This window comes from Zalophus californianus, chromosome 5 (genome assembly GCF_009762305.2).
Source record: "Zalophus californianus isolate mZalCal1 chromosome 5, mZalCal1.pri.v2, whole genome shotgun sequence".
In the NCBI taxonomy this organism is placed as follows: domain Eukaryota; kingdom Metazoa; phylum Chordata; class Mammalia; order Carnivora; family Otariidae; genus Zalophus; species Zalophus californianus.
In genome coordinates, this window is record NC_045599.1 from 94,991,707 (window position 1) to 95,010,557 (window position 18,851).

An 18,851-nucleotide genomic window follows, 5' to 3' on the forward strand; every position below is an offset into this window, starting at 1 on the left:
ATTTGGTCCAGTTATTCAATAATAATTCTCTTTTCTCTTTTACCTTCCTGGCCTAATCATGCCATAAGAGTGATAATAGTGACACTTACATGTTAAGGAAAAGAATGATGGTTTGTATGTAAATAAAATAAAGAGCAGAAATCTTCCATTCCTTCAGCAGGTATTCACTGAGGTCATCCTATACACCAGGGACCCAGTGTTTCCTGTTAATGCAGAAGTGATGAAGATATTGTTCTGTAGTGCTAGGAAGAATGTTCTCACGACAGTATGATGAGTACATGAGGCAGGTTCAGGCTGAAGAGAGCAGAGGGGGTCCCAACTTACATGAGTGGAACATGGGTCAAGATGTGCCTCTGAGGCCAAGACATGAAGGAGAAAGAGGAGTTTCGAGGAGGTTTTGTAAACAAGGGTTAAGAGGAGTATATTCTAGACAGAGGGAATGTCATGCAAGTGCCATTTGGAATGGAATGCAAAGGAGAGAAGGAACATTCTGTAACTAACAGAGCAGTTCCATCGAGTTAGCACAAAAGTGGGAGATAAAGAGTATGGGGGGAAAGAGGCAGGCCATCATACTGGGCACACTGAAGGCCATGGTGAGCAGCTGGATCTTTATCTTTGGCCACTGTGGGGCCATTGATGCGTCCTCACCAGAAAGTTCTACTTTATAAGACCTCATGGGCTACAAGGTGAAGAAGTCAAAAGGGACAAGAGTGGAGACAATGTGTCTTGTTAGCAGCTGCAGCAGTGGCAGCAGAGAGAGATAGTCATGGCCAGACATGGGTTAGTGGCATTGGTGGTGGAGGGAGGCTTGGATTTGAGAAGCTTTTAGACCTAGAACCTGGCAGTCTGCTCAAGAGCTTGGGGGGGACAAACTGCACACAGAAGGAGAAGGAGGTATGAGATAATTTCGCACCTCCATTCTAGCTTTGTCTTCTGTTAAACCTGGTGTTTCCTAAGTACCAACACTCAAGGTTCTTGTTTTGATTTTACAGGTTCCCAGAATTGAGGAGATCGATCCTAAAGATATCATTGTCATTACAAAGCCACCAAAGCCCAGTGCCATTTCAGAGGTTTCTGAAAGTTGCCACATAGGTCATCTTACCAGACTGCACAGTCTTGGTGGAGCAGCAGCTGGGGTGAAGGTGTTCATTATCACCTTTAGAATAGTTGATGCCTAAAGAACGACTTAGGGTCTTCACAGTGTAGGAGTGCACAAAATGCTATTTAAGAAGAGGAGCTCTATAAACAGTTTTGCCTGGGTTCAAATCCCAGTTCTTCCACTCACAAGTTACGTGACTAAAGGCAAGTTATACAACCTCTCTGTGCCTCAGTTACCTCATCTGTAAAATATGAGTACCTGAGGTGGGTTAAGAGATAAGACACATAAAGTGCTTAGTTCTCTGCCTGGAATACAGACTATTTGCTCAATAAGTGATAGTTTTATCAGAAATATTGTTTGTTAACAAAGTGTTGGGTTGCTGAGTGAGGGTCATGAGTCAACCAATCAGTTCTGGCTTGGAACCTCACACCCCGTGTCCTAGACTGTCCTTCTGCCTGCTCTCCATGGGACAGGGATGGGTGGAGTTGGTACTAACTTTCATGCTATGACCCCCTGCCGAAGCATCCTGGAGTCTGTGAGCTCAAAGTTTGTCAGAGAGTGGTCATGTGGGTGGGCCATTTGCCATTTGGAAAGCGAAGTTAGAGCTTTGAAAGCCTGGCTCTTGGATGACTCAGGTGTTTTATGGAGTCTTCAGTGCTATTGTGAGGTGAAGCAGTGGAGGGTTAGGATGATTTCCAGTTGTTGTTTTTTTTTTTCCTTTTTGAACAAACTGCTCTGAATTTCCAGAGCTGGCATGATGCCAACTACATTTACCTTTATTTAATCACTCAATAGACTCCTCTGTGAAAACCGGGGTAATTAGGCCCAAAATATATCACCCAGAGGCTTATTTTAATTACCAGCAATAAAAGCTAGATCCCAATTTCAACAAAATTACCAGATTGTTACCTTCCAAGAATTTCTGGCAGTGTTTAAGTTCCCTGGCTGATTCTCCCTATGAGATTGTCCATCCTCAGCACTAAGGAGGCCAGATACAGGGGACAGCCTTCTGTAGAGCAGTCAGCAGCAGGAGGCACTGGCCAGGGAATGTTCCCTGAGCCACACCCCTCAGATCCACAAATGAGTCTGGAAAGTTTTCCTCACACTGCTCCAAGACCGACAGGAGAGCACAAGAGACAGATGCTCGGATGCTGGACATCCCCAATTTGCATCCCACCTTGCCACTAGCTGTGTGACTTTGGCCATGATACTTTCATCCTCTGGGGCTCAGTCAGTCTATTCTCCCAAACCACGGGACATGTGATGATAATTACCCATGGGGAGTCAAAGATGTGCTCCATCACACAGTTGGGATTTTGAATCCAACTTTTTTTTTAATATCTCTGAAGATTACAATCAATGCAATGATAAGCCACTGTGTCACAGTTTAATTGGTAGCAGATTCTCTTTCTTATGGGCACATAAAATCATGGTGCTTATTTGATAAAATATGACATGTGGCACATAGAAACCATTCCCTGATAAATGTTAAGTTCTCAGATTATTATGTTTTGTTTTGTTTTGTTTTTCCATTGCTCTTCTGCTCTTATACCACAGCCTTCTCAAAAGAACCAGATATATGCGGAAGAGAATACTGGTTCTACAGGAGCTTTTGGACTGGGCCAGAAAAACACCAATGATTTTGGTCAATACGTAATATTTGCGAGTACCTTGCATACATCACTGCTCTCTAAGCTTATGCTTATGACAGACATCTCTAATCAGCACTCCTTCCCTGAGCTAAGATGTAGCCTCCGAGTCTTCTCGGTGCAGTACTACAGACGCTATTACCAATCCACCAGAGTTGGTCATGAAGAAAAATCTGTTTTAGGTCTCTGACTCAGGACCTTGGAAGACGGAAAAAGATAATAGGCATTGGCCAAATCAGAAAACTTAGATATATGAAAAAGATCTAAAAAATGATAGAGTTCATTGCACAGAAGAAACCAAAGTCTAGAAGGGTGACATTGGCATAAAGTCATAGAGCCAACTCTGCAGAACAAGTATGGAAAATTTCTCCTGTTCACTCTTAAAGACAGAGAATAACTGGTGGTTGCCAGACGGGAGGTGGGTAGGGGGATGGGTGAAATAGATAAATGGAATTCAGAGTACACTACCTTGATAAGCACTGAGAAATGTATGGAATTCTTGAATCACTGTATTGTACACCAGAAACTAATGTAACAAACACTGTATTTAATTATACTCAAATAAAAAAAATATTCTCCCATTCTCTTATCAAAATGTCCTTTCTACCAAACCATGCTGCCTTTCTCAGCCTCAAAGTCTTGGTAACTTTAGTAAATAAATGTATATCTGATTGATTAGACTCTGGCAAAGAAAAGAGAGGGCAGCAGTCATGTAAAAAGTTTTTTTGCTTTTCGTTTTCGTAAATTTTCCTTCTGCTCATTCGTCACCATCAATACTTCATTGTTTAGGCAAGCAATTTACAGAAAAAATCAGGAATGGTTGTTTCCAGCAAATGATAATTACAATGTGCTGTGCACAAGAAGCAATCCATCCTAGCCTTTATGTTTCCTGTAATTTTAATAGCTAACACCTTTTATCATAATGTTCCTGCTCCTACAAATAAAAAAAAGAAGTCACTATTTAATCCCACATAATGACGTGCCAACAACCAGCCACCCCACATCCATTCGAGGCCCTCTCAGGATTTCAGAAGCATTAGACATGTCTGGTGTTTGTTGTAAATATTGATTGTTTAATATTCCCAGGCAATGGAAACTGACCAATAAAAATTATATATGGAAAATTGAAAGTGATGGTTGGAATGGGGCTCTCTCCTTCTTGTCAAACTTCAATTTGAAATTAAATTGGGGCCTTCAGCAATAAGACAGGGACTCATGACCTCTGAGTAATTACCTTCCAACTTCATTTTCTTTAATTTGGAGGAGATATTTCTATTCTAAGAAGTGCTGGAAAGGACTATTTTATGAAAATGAAGCTACATCTTAAGAAAAACCTGGTTATTCCTTCCTTCTAGTTCAGGCACGTTCCCATTCCTAACACACCTCCAGTACTCCCCCACTCAGCACTCTTGTTGTAATTACACCAACAAACTCAAGAGTCACTGAGACTGATGACACAGCTTGCAACTCAGAACCTCTGCAAGGCTCCTGGAATCAGCGCAGGGGACAGGAAAAGTATGAACCGACAATTCCTTATACTGCTCCCATACTACCTGAGATATGGGTTCCTGATAATTAGAGAAAACATTCTTGGAAGAAGGAAAAGCATTCCAACCCCAGAGAAAGGCATATACAAATACATGAAGGTATGGAATAACACAGTATTTCTGGGGATTATTTCACTCATTCATTTGCTTAACAAACATTTATTGAGAACCCATGGTACGCCAGGGCACCCTGCTGGAAGCTGAAGATAAAAGAGTGAGTAAAACATGGTCCCTGCCCTCAAGGACATCCACAGAATGTAGGGAGGCTGGAGCACAGAGACAGAAAATCACCTGACAATGGACAAAGTACAATGAGCCCAATGACTGAGAGTGCACAGGGGCTCTGAGGGCAAATGGGGGAGCCAGGTGGGGGAGGGACTGAAGCCAGAAGCGCAGAAAACAGCAGGATTTAGTGGGAGGCTAGAAGGGCAGGCAGGTGAGCAAGAGGGAGCAGGCAAGGGCAGCTCCTACAGTTCTAGGAGGTCAGTACCATAAACTGGGGTCCTAAATGAAGGGAGAGTGTGAAGCAGGCTCCAGGGGGCTGGCGATGAGCTGTGTTTGGGACACAGTGAGTCTGAGGTATTTGAGAGACATCCTATCGAAGGAGGTCATGGTTTCCTTGAGGACACAGACCATGCCTGACTCATTTCTGAGTCTTTATGCTGAGTATATAAGAGGTTCTCATAAAATAGTGAATGAATAAATAAATGAATATTATGTACAAGAAACACATGTGCAAATGCTTTTCACATGTTATTTCATTTAATTCCCACAGGAACTCTATGAGGAAGGTCTACTATTACCCCATTTTATAGATAAGCCCCAAGCCTTAAAAGTTCTGTGGTATAAGGGAGGAGCTAGTATGGCAAGTTCACAGACAGAAATGTCTCAAAAAAAAAAAAAAAAAAAGAAAGAAAGAAAGAAAAGGAGAGAGAGAGTACACAGAAACATCATTAGTCACCAGAGAAATGCAAATTAAAACCACAATGAGACACCACTAGAATTATTATAAATCTACTAAAATTGTTAAAATCCAAAAGACTGACAATACTAAGTGTTGGTGAGGATGTAAATAAACTAGAACCCTCATATTGCTTATGGGAATATAAAATGGCCACTATGGAAAACAGCTTGGTACTTCCTATAAAGTTAGACATATGTTTCCCAATGTCCTAGCAATTCCACTTCTAGATTTCTACACAAGAGAAATTAAAATATGTTCACACTGGGGCGCCTGGGTGGCTCAGTCGGTTGAGCATCTACTTCGGCTCAGGTCATGATCCCAGGGTCCTGGGATCAAGCCCTGCATCAGGCTCCCTGCTCAGCGGGAAGCCTGCTTCTCCCTCTGCCTCTGCCCCTCTGCCCACTTGTGTGCTCTCTCTCTCTCTTTCAAATAAATAATTAAAAAATCTTTAAAAAAATAAAATATGTTCACACAAAATTTTTATGTGACTATTCAGAGCAACGTCATTTCTAATAGCCAAAAGTTGGAAACAATTCAAACGTCTAGCAACTAGAGAATGGATAAACAAAGTGTGCCATATTCATACAGTGTAATACTATTCAGCAATAAAAGGAATTAAGTACTGATATATCTTAAAATATGGATGAACTTCAAAACCATTATGCTAAGGAAAGAAGCCAGACACAATAGACACCGAATTGTATAATTTCACTTACATGATATTTCCAAAAAAAGGCAAATCTATAGAGGCAGAGAGTAGAAGAGTGGTTGCTCAGAGCTGGGGTAGGGGTGGGATGCAGACAGACAGCAAATGGAACTTTCGGCAATGAAGGAAGTGTTAGCAACTGAGTTATGGTCATGGTTGTACCACTACACATTTACTGAAACTCATCAAACTGAATACTTACAACGGTTAAATTTTAAAGCATGTAAATGTCACTCCAATAAAACTAAAAGCAAGCAAGCAAAGGAAGAAAAAGAGCTGTGTGATTTAGAAGAGGTAGGGAGTTCCCAACCAGGTTGGTGAGATTTGAGCAGCATCCTAAGTGATGAATTTGTGCTGGACCTTGAAGACTAAGTAGGATTTCAACAGATTGAGACGGCATTCTAAGGAATTCCAGACAAAGAAAGCAGCATGAGTGAGAAAGTGCCAGGCATGTTTGGGCAATATCCAGACATCCATTTTGGCTGAATATCTGGATGGAGAAAAGTAGATGAAAAAGCTGAGAAATGTGGTTATGGCCAGATCACAGAGCTGAGAATGGTCGTAAGACTTAATTTGGTAGAGAGTGGGGACCCACAGAACATTCCAGAGTACAGGAGTGTCCTGGCAAAGATTAATGCGGCAGCAATGAGGAATGTGTGTTGGAAGGGTGAGAGGATCAAATGAAAGGCTCAGACAACGGGCCATAGTGAATGAGGGCCAAACTATGCTCACTTGCCTATGTCGATAATGCAAAGGAACAGAGAGACGCATTGTACCAGATAGAAAAGAAAATAGTAAGACACCAGTTATTTGGCACTTCCTATGATCCAGGCACTGTTTTAAAGGATGACTGTTCTAAAGGAGAGACAGAGAATTAAGACCTGCTATACACAGAATGAGTCAAATGGATTGATCATCTTTAGGTCTGACTCCAAAGAAAGGGAATAAAGATTAGGGAGGTCATAAATGCTTATCTAAGGAGTGTTACGGAAACCACAATATGGAAGCTTGTAATTGAATAAGGAATGGTGATACTTCTAAGGTGGAAGGATGGTAAGTGGGACAAATGACAAAGACCAATTTACATGGCTATCTACCCCAGGAAGGCGGGAGCACCTGACCTGCTGGCACTCTCTATGGATGTCGCCACTGCTTTAAATGCACACAGTATACATGAAGTAAACATGTATTGACATGACTAAACAGAACCAATGGGTCTAAAGAAAATTGTTACACTCCACTGCTTCTCAGGATCAAATCCTTGCCCAGCTACTTTTAAAATAATCTCAGCACCTTATGTTCTGTATCCATAAAGTAGGACTATAGCGTATGAACAATCAACATCCCAAACCTAGCTGAGATCCCAAACTGGCTTCCTGAAAGCTGAATCCAGCTGTTTGGGGCTCAGAGAATGTTATAAATATATTTTTTATTAGCTGCCAACACTTAAATATCAGGAAATTTCACATTTTCAGTTTCTCTTGAGAAGTTGGGAGTTCTGGCAACTGTATGGCCCAATTCCGCATGGTGTGAAATCACAGCTGAGAAGCACTTGTCCTCATTAAACCATTAGAGTCCCTGTCTGGCACACTTCATTCATTTGTTCATTTGCTCATTCATTCAACAATAGTTATCAAGTACATACTATATGCAGGGCATTATTGTAGGTTTGGAAATACAAATGGATGCAACAGATGAAATCCTTACATTCTGGAGCTCATTTTCTCACAAGCAGAGCCAGACAATCAATCAATCAAAGGCTATATATATATATATATTTCAGGTGGTGATAAGTTCTAAGAAATATAAGAAGTAAGGTGCAGAGATGGAAAGAGGATGGTGAGGTGCTGGGTATTAAAGACAGGGTAATCAGGACAGGGAAGCCTCTCTAATTAGGTGACACCTAAGTCAAGATCAGATTTACATGAGGAAACAAGCCCTCAGACCTGAGGCGGAGATAGGTCAAGCTTAGGCAACAGTAAATACAATCATGTTTTAGGTGTAAGAGACAAGGGCAGAGGGCACTTCAGGCCCTAGCAATAGTTTGGATTTATTTTGAGTGAGATGGGAAATCAATAGTGAGTTTGAGCAGTAGTCGAACATACTCATTTACGTTGGTGACTGGCCCCTGTAAGAATCATTTTTGGCCCATGGTTTAAAGCAAGACGGGCAAAGGTTAAAGAGTTAGAGATGGCTCTGTCTGTAGAGGGAAAATAATCTGACTATGAGGCAGGAATCTCCTAATCTTTAGAATACAGCCTTCATACAAAAGAGTAACCCCAAACTTAGCAGTGACTTGAATTAACTAATGTCTGTGGCAGAGTTAACATACAGTGAATCCACTTAGAAAACCAAGTTCACAGGACCCTGAGACAGGGCATTGCTTGACTCTAGTCCAAAAGAAAAGGCTCCTGGTAGATGTGAAAGCGGAACATTCTGCCCGGCCCACTTGCAAAACCTTCTTTAGTCTTCCATCTTTACCAGTGACATTCCATCCCCATTGATACACTCAACAGGGTGGACAAGTCTTAAGCCTTGTTTTGTTTCATCAACTTTGAGTTAACTCTCATGTTATCCCAACTCAGACAAGAAAAATCTAACCGTTGCACTCCAAAACAAAGTAGCGATTGGTGCTAGGTGTTCAACATGACCTGGTGTTCCAGAAAATCCATTCCTTGACCCTGAGCAGTTTGAAATGTTTGACAAGAGGAAGAGATCTACTCACAATCAGAAGATGATCCCGTCCCATCGTGATGACCATCCGGTTCACTGTTCGAAGAAGCTGGACCATGATTTCTTGGATGTGGTGGTAGGTGAAGGCCTGGAACACAATCAGAGACATCTGTGTGACAACCAGACATTTATCTGCACATCTCTTCCAAAGGACATACAACAGCAGTCGGACACAGTGATCACCCCAGATCTCCACCACCAGTGCCAACACCAGTACCACCATCATCATCAATATAGTCGTTATCATCATATCCCCATGGCCATCACCACCTGGCACTGGCACCAGGAATTTCACTAAATTTCACTAAATTTTACTAAATATAAGGCAAAGATTAAGAGTTTAACTCTGGAATCAGAAACTGTTGTTTTAGAATACTAACTGCAGAATTATTGTGCTATTGGCTACTTCTCTGAATATTGGTTTCTTCATTGGTGTAACAGTCAGAATCTAACCTGGAATAAGGAGGGAATTTACTGCAGGAATTGGTTAAATGGGTGATAAAAAAAGCTGAGTCACAAAACAAAATAACCTAGGGATTAGCAATAGAAGGATGTCACTATCAACACTGAGCTTAAGGGACAAATAGAGGAGGAAATGTTCCTGGAGTCCAGGACTGGGCTTATGTGATGGAAACTATAACCATGGGAGAGCTTATACAGTAGAAGCTGCGTTATCTATCTTGGGGAAAATCATGGTGAGTTGTTGTAACATTTGTAGGGTGCTACCCACTTTCAATACAAGTCACTGAACCTTGGGTAGAACTTAAGCGATGCTTTTTGAGCATTTGCCACGATGTGTAAGGGTTTCAGGAATGTTTACAATGCAGATTCACTACATTCTCAAATCCTTTTGAGACATATTCATAAGGCACAGAGTTTCATCTATGCATATCTGGGAGGGTGGTCATGGCCAAGTGCAAAGGCCTTGGGATTTTTTTTTAAATTTTATTATGTTATGTTAATCACCATACTAATCATCATTAGTTTTTGATGTTGTGTTCCATGATTCATTGTTTGCATATAACACCCAGTGCTCCATTTTGTACATGCCCTCTTTAATACCCATCACCAGGCTAACCCAGCCCCCCACCCCTCTCCCCTCTAGATCCCTCAGTTTGTTTCTCAGAGTCCATAGTCTCTCATGGTTCGTCTCCCCCTCCGATTCCCCCCTTCATTTTTCCCTTCCTACTATCTTCTTCTGTTTTTTAACATATAATGTATTATTTGTTTCAGCAGTACAGGTCTGTGATTCAACAGTCTTACACAATTCACAGTGCTCACCATAGCACATACCCTCCCCAATGTCTATCACCCAGCCACCCCATCCCTGCCACCCCCCACCACTCTAGCAACCCTCAGTTTGTTTCCTGAGATTAAGAATTCCTTGTATCATTGAGACCATATAATACATGTCTTTCTCTGATTGACTTATTTCGCTCAGCATAATACCTTCCAGTTCCATCCATGTCGATGCAAATGGCAAGAGTTCATTCCTTTTGATGGCTGCATAATATTCCATTGTGTGTGTGTGTGTGTGTGTGTGTGTGTGTGTGTGTGTGTGTGTACACTACATCTTCTTTATACATTCATCTGTCGAAGGACATCTTGGCTCTTCCCATAGTTTAGGCCTTGGGATTTTAAGATCAGCAGCTCTAGGTCTGAGTTCCAGCTCTGCCCTTACCAGCTGTGTGCTCTCACTTATAACTTAACCTCCCTGAGCTTTAATTTCGTCATCTACAAACTATGGAAGATTCTCTCACTAGTCTTTCAAGGTTGATGTGGACTTAAAAGTGACACATGTAATTCTGGGACAATGCACTTGCCTAATTACACAGTAGGAGATTCTGTGGGTCTGAGAACTAGCCTGGGCATCAGTAACTTCTGAATTTTATGCGGGTTATTCTGATGGCTGAAAACCATGACACAATGCACTGTGAAGCTCTAGAAATGGAAGCTGGAATTTGGGAACAGCCTGTATCTCCAGGACCCAGGCAAAGCCTGACATAAACAAAATGCTTAAGAAACGGTGGCTAAAAAAGTGGGTAACTACTCATACTCATTCATAAGCACCTCATTAAACTTTGCTGCATTCAACTCAACTGTAGTTTGTCTCTTAATGTAACCAGTGAAAGGAAAATAGACTCAGAGTTGGGGGAGGAAGAAAAGAGAGAGAGAGAGAGAAAAAAAAGAAAGAAAGAAAGAAAAGAAAGAAAGAAAGAAAGAAAGAAAGAAAGAAAGAAAGAAAGAAAGAAAGAAGAGAAAGAGAGAAGAAAGAAAAGAGAAAGAAAGAGAGAGAAAGAAAGAGAGAAAGAGAGAGAGAAAGAGAGAGAGAAAGAAAGAAAGAAAGAGAGAAAGAGAAAGAAAGAAAGAGAGAAGAGAAGAGAAAGAAGAAAGAGAAAAGAGGAGAGAGAAAGAGAGAGAGAAAGAAAGAAAGAGAGAGAGAGAGAAAGAAAGAGAAAAGAAAGAAGAAAGAAGAAGAAAGAAAGAGAGAAAGAGAGAAAGAGAAGAGAAAAAAAAAGAAAGAAGAAAGAGAAAGAAGAAGAAGAAAGAGAGAGAAAGAAAGAAAGAGAAAAGAAAGAAAAAAAAAAAAGAAAGAAAGAAAAGAAAAGAAAGGGAAAGAAAGAAGGAAAGAAAGATAGAAAGAAAGAAAAAGAAAGAAAGGAAGGAAGAAGAAAAAAAGAGAGAGAAAAAGAAAAAAGAAAGAAAGAAAAGAAAGAAAAAGAAAAAAGAAAACGAACGAAGAAAGAAAGAAAGAAAGAAAATGTGCTTATTAAAAAGCCCCCTCCCTCCCAATGGGCTCTCAGTGACTACTGTCATCCAAAGATGAATAACCCAGAATTTGCTTCCTCTTTCTGCCCCACAGTTGCTTCTTCTGCACTTTGGCTATAACCCCTGACTCTCTAGCCCTGTGGAGCTACCAGCAAGACTTCCATCACAGCATATATTTCACATAAACACGTTCTCATGCTCTGTTAGATCCTGCCAGACCTCAAGCTCTTGCAAGGTGAGCTCTCCTTTAACCATCCAGCCCTTTCCCCACATCTGCTCTGGGCTAGGGGAAAGAATATATCCCTTCACTTCTCAGCTACAGGTCAACCTCTCTCCTGACTTCCTTCTCCTTTATTCCTTCAAGCCTTTTCACTGACTTACAATCTCCTATCTTGTACATTATGTGACTGTGATGTCTATGGTAAGAACCATAAGGCTAACATGTGTGAGTGCTTACTAAATACCTGGCACCTTGCCAAATGCTTTACCTCATCTCACAACAAGATGAGCAATATTATAATCTCTATTGTTCACATGTAGAAACTGCAGCCCAGAGAGGTTAAGTAACTTGTCCAGAGTCACCCAGCTAGAAAGAGAAAAAGAATTCAAATCCAGCAATCTGGCTATGGAGACTGCCCCTCACCCAGACACACAAGCAGACTGGAAGAGGAACACAGATCTCTGGTTGCTGCTTTGCGGCCTTGCCAGCCTCTTCCTATCTGTCAAGATACAGAGACCCTGACTTCAATTGAGCCAACTTCTAACTGCCTTCAGTGACTTCTGATCTTTTCTTTCCCTTTTAGAAAATCTTCAGTGCTGTGTATTCATGACTCCCTTATCTTCTCCGCATTCTTTTGTAGTTTTGTCAACCTAAGCCCACTGCAAATTTATATAATGGTTTCCATTTGATGTTATTTTTTTTCCAGGATTACATCTCTTCCTTTACCAAGAGAGATAATAAAACCCCTTTTCTCTTGACCTCCTGTTCCTTGCTTTTTTTAAATAGCCATTTCATCTTAGCCCAAAGAGCAGCAATTAGACTGCTCAGGAAGTTTGGTATTTAAAAGTGGAAAACTGTCAAGTTCAATTCATTCACTCTGAAAGCTCCCAATATGGGAGGTTGTGTAGCAGAGTGTTTTGGGATCAGACAGACTTGAGTATGAATCTCAGTTCTGCTCATTTGAGCTGGGTGACCTTGGGCAAATTACTCTGAGTTTCTTCTCTGAGTTTCAGTTTATTTATGAAATGTGGCAAACACTAGAAACCTCAAAGTACTGGTTTGAGGAATAAATAAAGTAATGCAGGTAAATCCCTTGATACTAGGGGTTGGCACATAATAAGCCCCCAGTAAGTGGTATTCCCCTGGGTCTGCAGCAGCATTCCGCCTGGGCTGACAGATTCTCCACACGTAGCAGAAAGTGCATTACAAGGCAATACATAATCTAAAGTCTGGATGATATCAAAATGTCACCCAAAAAAATGTATAGTATATATGCAAATGGAAAACTTTCAAGATGATAAACCTGTGCTAAGCAGTAAAAATGTAGCCACAAATCACCTACTGTTAATTGCTCCAGGGCCAGGCAAGTGAAGGGAATCTCTAGGAAAGTGTCTTTTGAGCTCAAACTAAACAGTGGCTTATAATTGAAAAGACAAAGTCAGTCTTCCCCTTATGGGCCTTGCAAAGAAATGAATCCATCGAACCTAAACACAATGCAAATAGGAGTGATTTTTCTTTTTTTAATAATTATAGGCTCTGATATCTGGATGGAACTTGGAGTCCTTTCTTTAAGTGAAATCTTATCCATAAACCCAATATATAACATAGTGGAAGGAAAGCTGGAAGAGGGTGAAGGGGTGCCTCATGTTTCACTTTAGGCCCTATGCCCAGCCCTAGGACTTTGTGGAATGCAATTTAGAACAACTAATCTCCCACAGTGTTTCCAGAATAATAATAGAACATACCACACATGAGATGATTTTAAGTAATAATACATTTCCTAACATTGAATCAAATTATGCAAAAGGTGTCCTCTTTTTTCATTTTGCTTTCAACCCTTGTTTTGATATCAAGTAGAAAAATCTCCTCTTGGTGCTAACATCTTTATTTCATGCAAAGCTCTTTTTTAAAACAGAGAAATCCTCAGGTTAGAGCAAACAGTGCGCAACAGCATCTAGTTAGAACTTGATAACAACATCTAGTTAGAATTTCTAAAGTTATATTTATGACAAGTGTTTAGGAAAAAGATCAAAAACTTGGAAATAAAGCAAAATCAGGATACGTGATTTTTTAATAAAGCCTTTGTGATCAGCCCAACTTGCCTGGGGAGGGAGAGGGGGTGGTCCCCTTGCTCTCTCCAGAATTGTAACTTTGCTTGATTAATCATCCACAACTTACTAGAAACCAGAAATGTTACAGCCCTGTCAAGTTAGAGGTTAACTTGTAGAAAAAATGTTAGAGGTTAACTTGTAGAAAAATGACAAAGGGGTTATTTTATTTTATTTTGTTATATTATTTGCTGACTTGCTAAAGGCTATATAGTTCTCTTGATCTGTAGAAATTTTGTTTTATATCTAAGGAAAATTATATATAAGCATCTCTTCTCCAACAAAAAATCAATAACCCTAAATCCTTTTGAACCAGTTCTCTCCTTGTGCAGCTTGTTTCCTATGTATTCAGTAAAAACTTTTGACATGTGCTCACTATCTAATCACATAAGATACTTTTTAACCATTGGAGAAATCCACATTTATACAGGTGATACTGACCATTTAACAGATGGTGATATAAAAGTTTGCTTCTTTTTATCAAAGTTACAAATCTACAAAGTTTAAAAACGACCTCCAAGGTTCACTAATAAAATAACCACAACAAAACAGCAGACCCTCCTGTTCCCCTTGCTGGATGAAACTCTTCACTTCTTTCAGCTGAGGTAGTTATTGTTTGGGTATTTATAACCATGTTGCCAATAATATGCCTGCATGATGCCTTTTTTAAACTTTTTTTTTCTCTTTCTGCTGTTATCCCCGCTCCGAAAACAACACGGCTTCACTCTCTTTCCTCTGCCCCCCCATTGGGCACCAGCATCCTTCCCATGTTTCTCTCTCCCATACAGTCAGATCACAATTCTGGCCTGACCAATATTCAGTGTTTAAAATATTTTGTAAACTATGACAAGTTCCCATCTCTTGTACAACTTTTCATTCCCTAAAAGGAAAAGGAAAAAAAAAGCGATTTGGGGAAAAAAATCAGAAATTCTTTTTAGTTCTTTAAACTTCTTTATACTATATTTTCTCTGATTCATGACTGCTTCTTTTATTTTTCAAAATTCTCTCCATTTTTAAGTTTGCTTTGCCCCACAAAGTCGCTCTTTCCTCCAAGTTGCTTCTCTTCTGTTTGCTTGTTTTGCACTCTCTTTTAAGAGTTCAAGTTTTTCCTTGTGCTCTGGAATGGGTGATGGTATGTTCATATTTCAGTCTGGGTAACTCAAAGGCTGGCTGCCAACTCTGAGCATGTGAGTAGAGCTTGTGGTCTGTGAGCTTCACTGTAGGGTGATCCGGTTGGGACCATTAGTTGGAGAGCCTCAAATACCCATATATACGCGTCTTTCTTCTTGCACTGCTTAGATTCCACAGACAAGTATTTTCTGCTCTCTTGTCTGAAGGGTTAAGCCCCAACTGCAGCATCCCAGGAGCTGAGGGGGACAAAAGTGCCAGAGGCTTCTGCTTCCAGGATGCATACTTTGATTGATAACTTGTTTTGAGTATGTCATCACTGACTTCGATTTCGCTGAGTGTTTCCTAGTCCAGCCCTCTGTTTTATCTTTATAGAATAAACCTCCAGCGACCCTGCTCCATGGAGTCAGGCTGCTTCTTAAACACACTTGCAACTGGTTCTCCTTGTTAAAGCTCCTCTTGTTCATCCCACCTCCAGGGGTACCTGGTACTACCAGTTCCTGAAACTTTGAGGGAATCTTTGCTTTAGATTGGATGAGTTCTCAGCTTTCCCCACTGCTGGCTTATGAATTGCCTTTCCTGGGTCTGCTAAGTCATTTATTCCTTTACCGTATGGTATCTACCTTCCTTTAGAAAACTCCCTTTACTTTCATTTCGGTAGGTTTTCAAGAGGGAGCAAACTATGTGACTATGTTTAAGGTATCATTTTTATAGGGGATTCTACACCAAATTTTCATGTTTAAACGTTTATAAGTGAGCTGATTTCATTCCAAATATTACAAGTTCATGTGATAATGCTAAATAACAACAAAAAAAAAATGTGATTGTGTAATGTGTGATTTTGGTTTTGAAAAGAGTTCTAGTACAACCCCTAGTTTTACAGAAAAGAAAACTTTAGCATTAAGAAGCGGGGGGGGGGGGGGGGGGGAGTCATGTGACCAGTGACAAATAGTCATCAAAGCAAGAATGAAAAACCAGTTCTCTTGAGCAATGCCTGGCCAACTGTTTTCTCCACTCCAGCACACAAGCAGTCTTGGTCCTTGTGTTCATGCCCAGGACAATCTCAGCTCCTCCACCTGTTTTGTCTTTAGATCTTTTTAGTACTAAGATAAAGATCTCAAGGTCACAACTACAGAGTTAAATCCAAAGCCTTTTTTTTTTAACCAAAAAGAAATAATGCATTTTCTGACCATGGAAACAACTACAATCTATGGCTACTACTATTTTTCCCTGCTCTGTGTTTCTATGTAGGAGGTCTTTTAAACTTCTTTCTTATCTCAAAGGCACCACAAACATTTACCTAGAAAGAAAATATCCTAGGTTTCAAAAGATAGTTAACAGTACCATCTAAAGCAGAGTCACCTCTTTCTATAGCCCCTTGAGGCAATGTGAGTTTCTCAAGTTCTAGGTTTAGCACTGTCTTCTTTCCTCTTGTTTGAACGAGTCTCCATCCTTGAAAGACTTGATTCTAACTGCACAACACCTCATTGTGCGAAGCAAGCGACAGAGGCAGCCAGGAACTCAGAGAAGTGGAAGCTGGGGGTCAGTAAAGTTAAGCATGGGGCTTTGTCACTCCCCATCATCTCTGCCTCTTCTACCCACTGGGTGTCCCCCATTTCCCAGGTTGGACTTAAGCAATGCCTTCATGTGGTCATAAGTGTCTCTGCACCATAAATCAGCCTTCTCAAGGAGAGGAGAGCTTGAGTTGGTAGCAGAAAGATAGAATAAAGAGGAAAAGATGTGGGTTCTAATCTGACACTGATATTACCAATCTTGAGGCCATATCATATGCCAGAAACTGTGCATATAGATGTGACATCTATAATTTTTACTTTTTTTTTAACACCAATGAAGTCCCAGATGAAATATGAGGATCAGAGAGGTTTAGTAATTGCCCAGGCATTATCCATTCCTAAGTGCCTATGCCTGACCCCAAGCTGTTTTGTCTAATTTGGGGCTCTTTCTGAAGCATGGTGGTGTTGCTAAGAGGTGATGGTGCTTTAGAGTCCAGGCTTATAACTGCCCCTAACTCCATCTTTTAGGATCACAGAAATGAATAGATGCAGCAGCACTTTGTAGATGATAAAGCATTCTGCAAATTTGTCCAAAGTAAACAATAAGGCAAACATTTGTGTGCACAGCTGCTTAGCATATTGTATTGTTTTTAATATCCAAATGCAGCAAGCAAGATAAATGTCCTCAAATCTGGGATACTAATATATATAAATGACAGCTTATCCATACAATGGAGTAGGAGAGGGTAGATGTGCCTTGATCTGGAAAATACCTTTAATACACTCAGTAAAAAGAGACTATGGAGCACCATGAATAAGCCCATTTATGTTTTGAAAAAATCCTTTTCTATGTCCCAGAAGTCTGTAAAAATGTATGGCAAACCATTAATAATGGTACTCCCAAGCAAAGGTAAGGAGAGATGTGAGGTTAAATGGATAATTTTACTTACTGTGGTTTGTTAGAAATTTTTATAATATTATGTATATATATTATGTATTATATTATATATATTATATAATATATAATATATATTGTGTATGATAATAAAGAAAATAGAACTATTTCCCAATTAGAAAAGAAAGTCAGTCTATACACCCAAGGAATCATACTCACAGGGACTGAGTGGATACACAGCAGGGACTACAGTGTGCTGCAGGCAGCCCTCTGCTGAGGCTGGAGGGCCCTTCCCCTCCCTGAAAGCTCCCACCCCATGCTGGGGCTGCCATGAAACCCTGATGCTCATAAGCTGGAGTGATGTTGTCAGTGTTACTAAGCTGACAAAAGAGCTCTACAAAGTAACACGGGTTAACACTTTTTAAGAGCTTCAACTATGAAATGTTTTATTCCATTTATCAAATGCTTTTAACTTCCATTTCCTAGAAGGTAGGGGAAAAAATCTACTTAAAGCAACCGGGGCGGGGGGGAAAGGTGATATAAAAACCATCACCTCCAACAACAACAAAAAATCTCATTGTGCTTAGAGAGAAATGCTGCTTTTATTCAGATCCTGTAAGTTGCTTTGTGGGGACTTTTATTAAAATGCACTGGAACCTCCAACCTGCAACCTAGAGAGAAAAAAATTAAGCCTTCCAAGGTCTGTAAGTCTAACATCTCAGCACTGATGAATGGAGACTGGTTGGAGGCACTTATGAAGATGTACCTCGGAGATGCTCTACTTCCGTGTTTATTCAAAAAAGGAGGAGTCTATGAGATTGTACAAGGAGAAGTGCATAAAGAACACAACTAATTGTTGAACACGAAGAATTGTTGAATTCTTACTATATGCCAGGCAATGAACTGTGTGCTTTGTATTTATAATTTCAGTGTGTCTTGGGAAAACACTGGAGACAAGTATTACCCCACCTTAAGATATAAAATAAGATTCATTCTAATTATCATTACCATTCAATATTTATTGAACACTTCATATATGCCATTTACTATAATAATAGTATTTTATATGCACCATCTCATTTAGTTCACAGAATAATCTTATCAATCTGCTACACTAGTTCTCCCTATGTTACAAATGAGGTAATTCAGAGGTTTATGTAACTTGTCCTAAGTCACAGAATTGTAAGTGATGGGGATGGATTAGAATGCATGGCTTCTTGTCTCCAGGCTTACATGTTGTGTACGCAGGTATTTTAGCAATTTTATATTGTTTACAATATCTAAATGTAACAAATAAAATATATGTCCAAATGGCCCTGCAGCAATGGGCTCCTTTAAGATTTCCATTGTAGAAATGGAGGTCTGTGAACTTTTTGTAATATTTCAAAAAAATTAAAAAATTAACATTTTTGTAATATTTCAAAAAAATCAATACTTACACATCTCCAATATTACCACATGGGCTTATTAATTACAATGTCAAGATTTTTTGTTTGCGTAAGAACAAAATGAACTCCAG

At 40.0% G+C, this 18,851-nt stretch overlaps 2 protein-coding genes across 4 annotated transcripts in view; one reads left to right on the forward strand and one right to left on the reverse strand.

The window, feature by feature from the left end:
- Positions 1-18,851, reverse strand: part of DOCK2 (dedicator of cytokinesis 2) — a 407,160-nt gene that overhangs the window by 218,222 nt on the left and 170,087 nt on the right. The window contains exon 27 of the mRNA XM_027605817.2: positions 8,691-8,786. Coding sequence (XP_027461618.1) covers positions 8,691-8,786 — 96 coding nt within the window. The remainder of the gene's footprint in view (positions 1-8,690; positions 8,787-18,851) is intronic.
- Positions 1-18,851, forward strand: part of INSYN2B (inhibitory synaptic factor family member 2B) — a 180,038-nt gene that overhangs the window by 125,672 nt on the left and 35,515 nt on the right. The window contains exon 5 of one of the 3 annotated variants that reach the window (XM_027605823.2): positions 993-3,249. The exons of 1 other annotated variant lie outside the window; for it this stretch is intronic. In XM_027605823.2, the coding sequence (XP_027461624.2) occupies positions 993-1,092 (100 nt within the window). In that variant the 3' untranslated portion in view covers positions 1,093-3,249. Of the gene's footprint in view, positions 1-992; positions 3,250-18,851 lie in introns of those variants that run through there. One more of the 3 variants, XM_027605824.2, reaches the window with a different exon arrangement.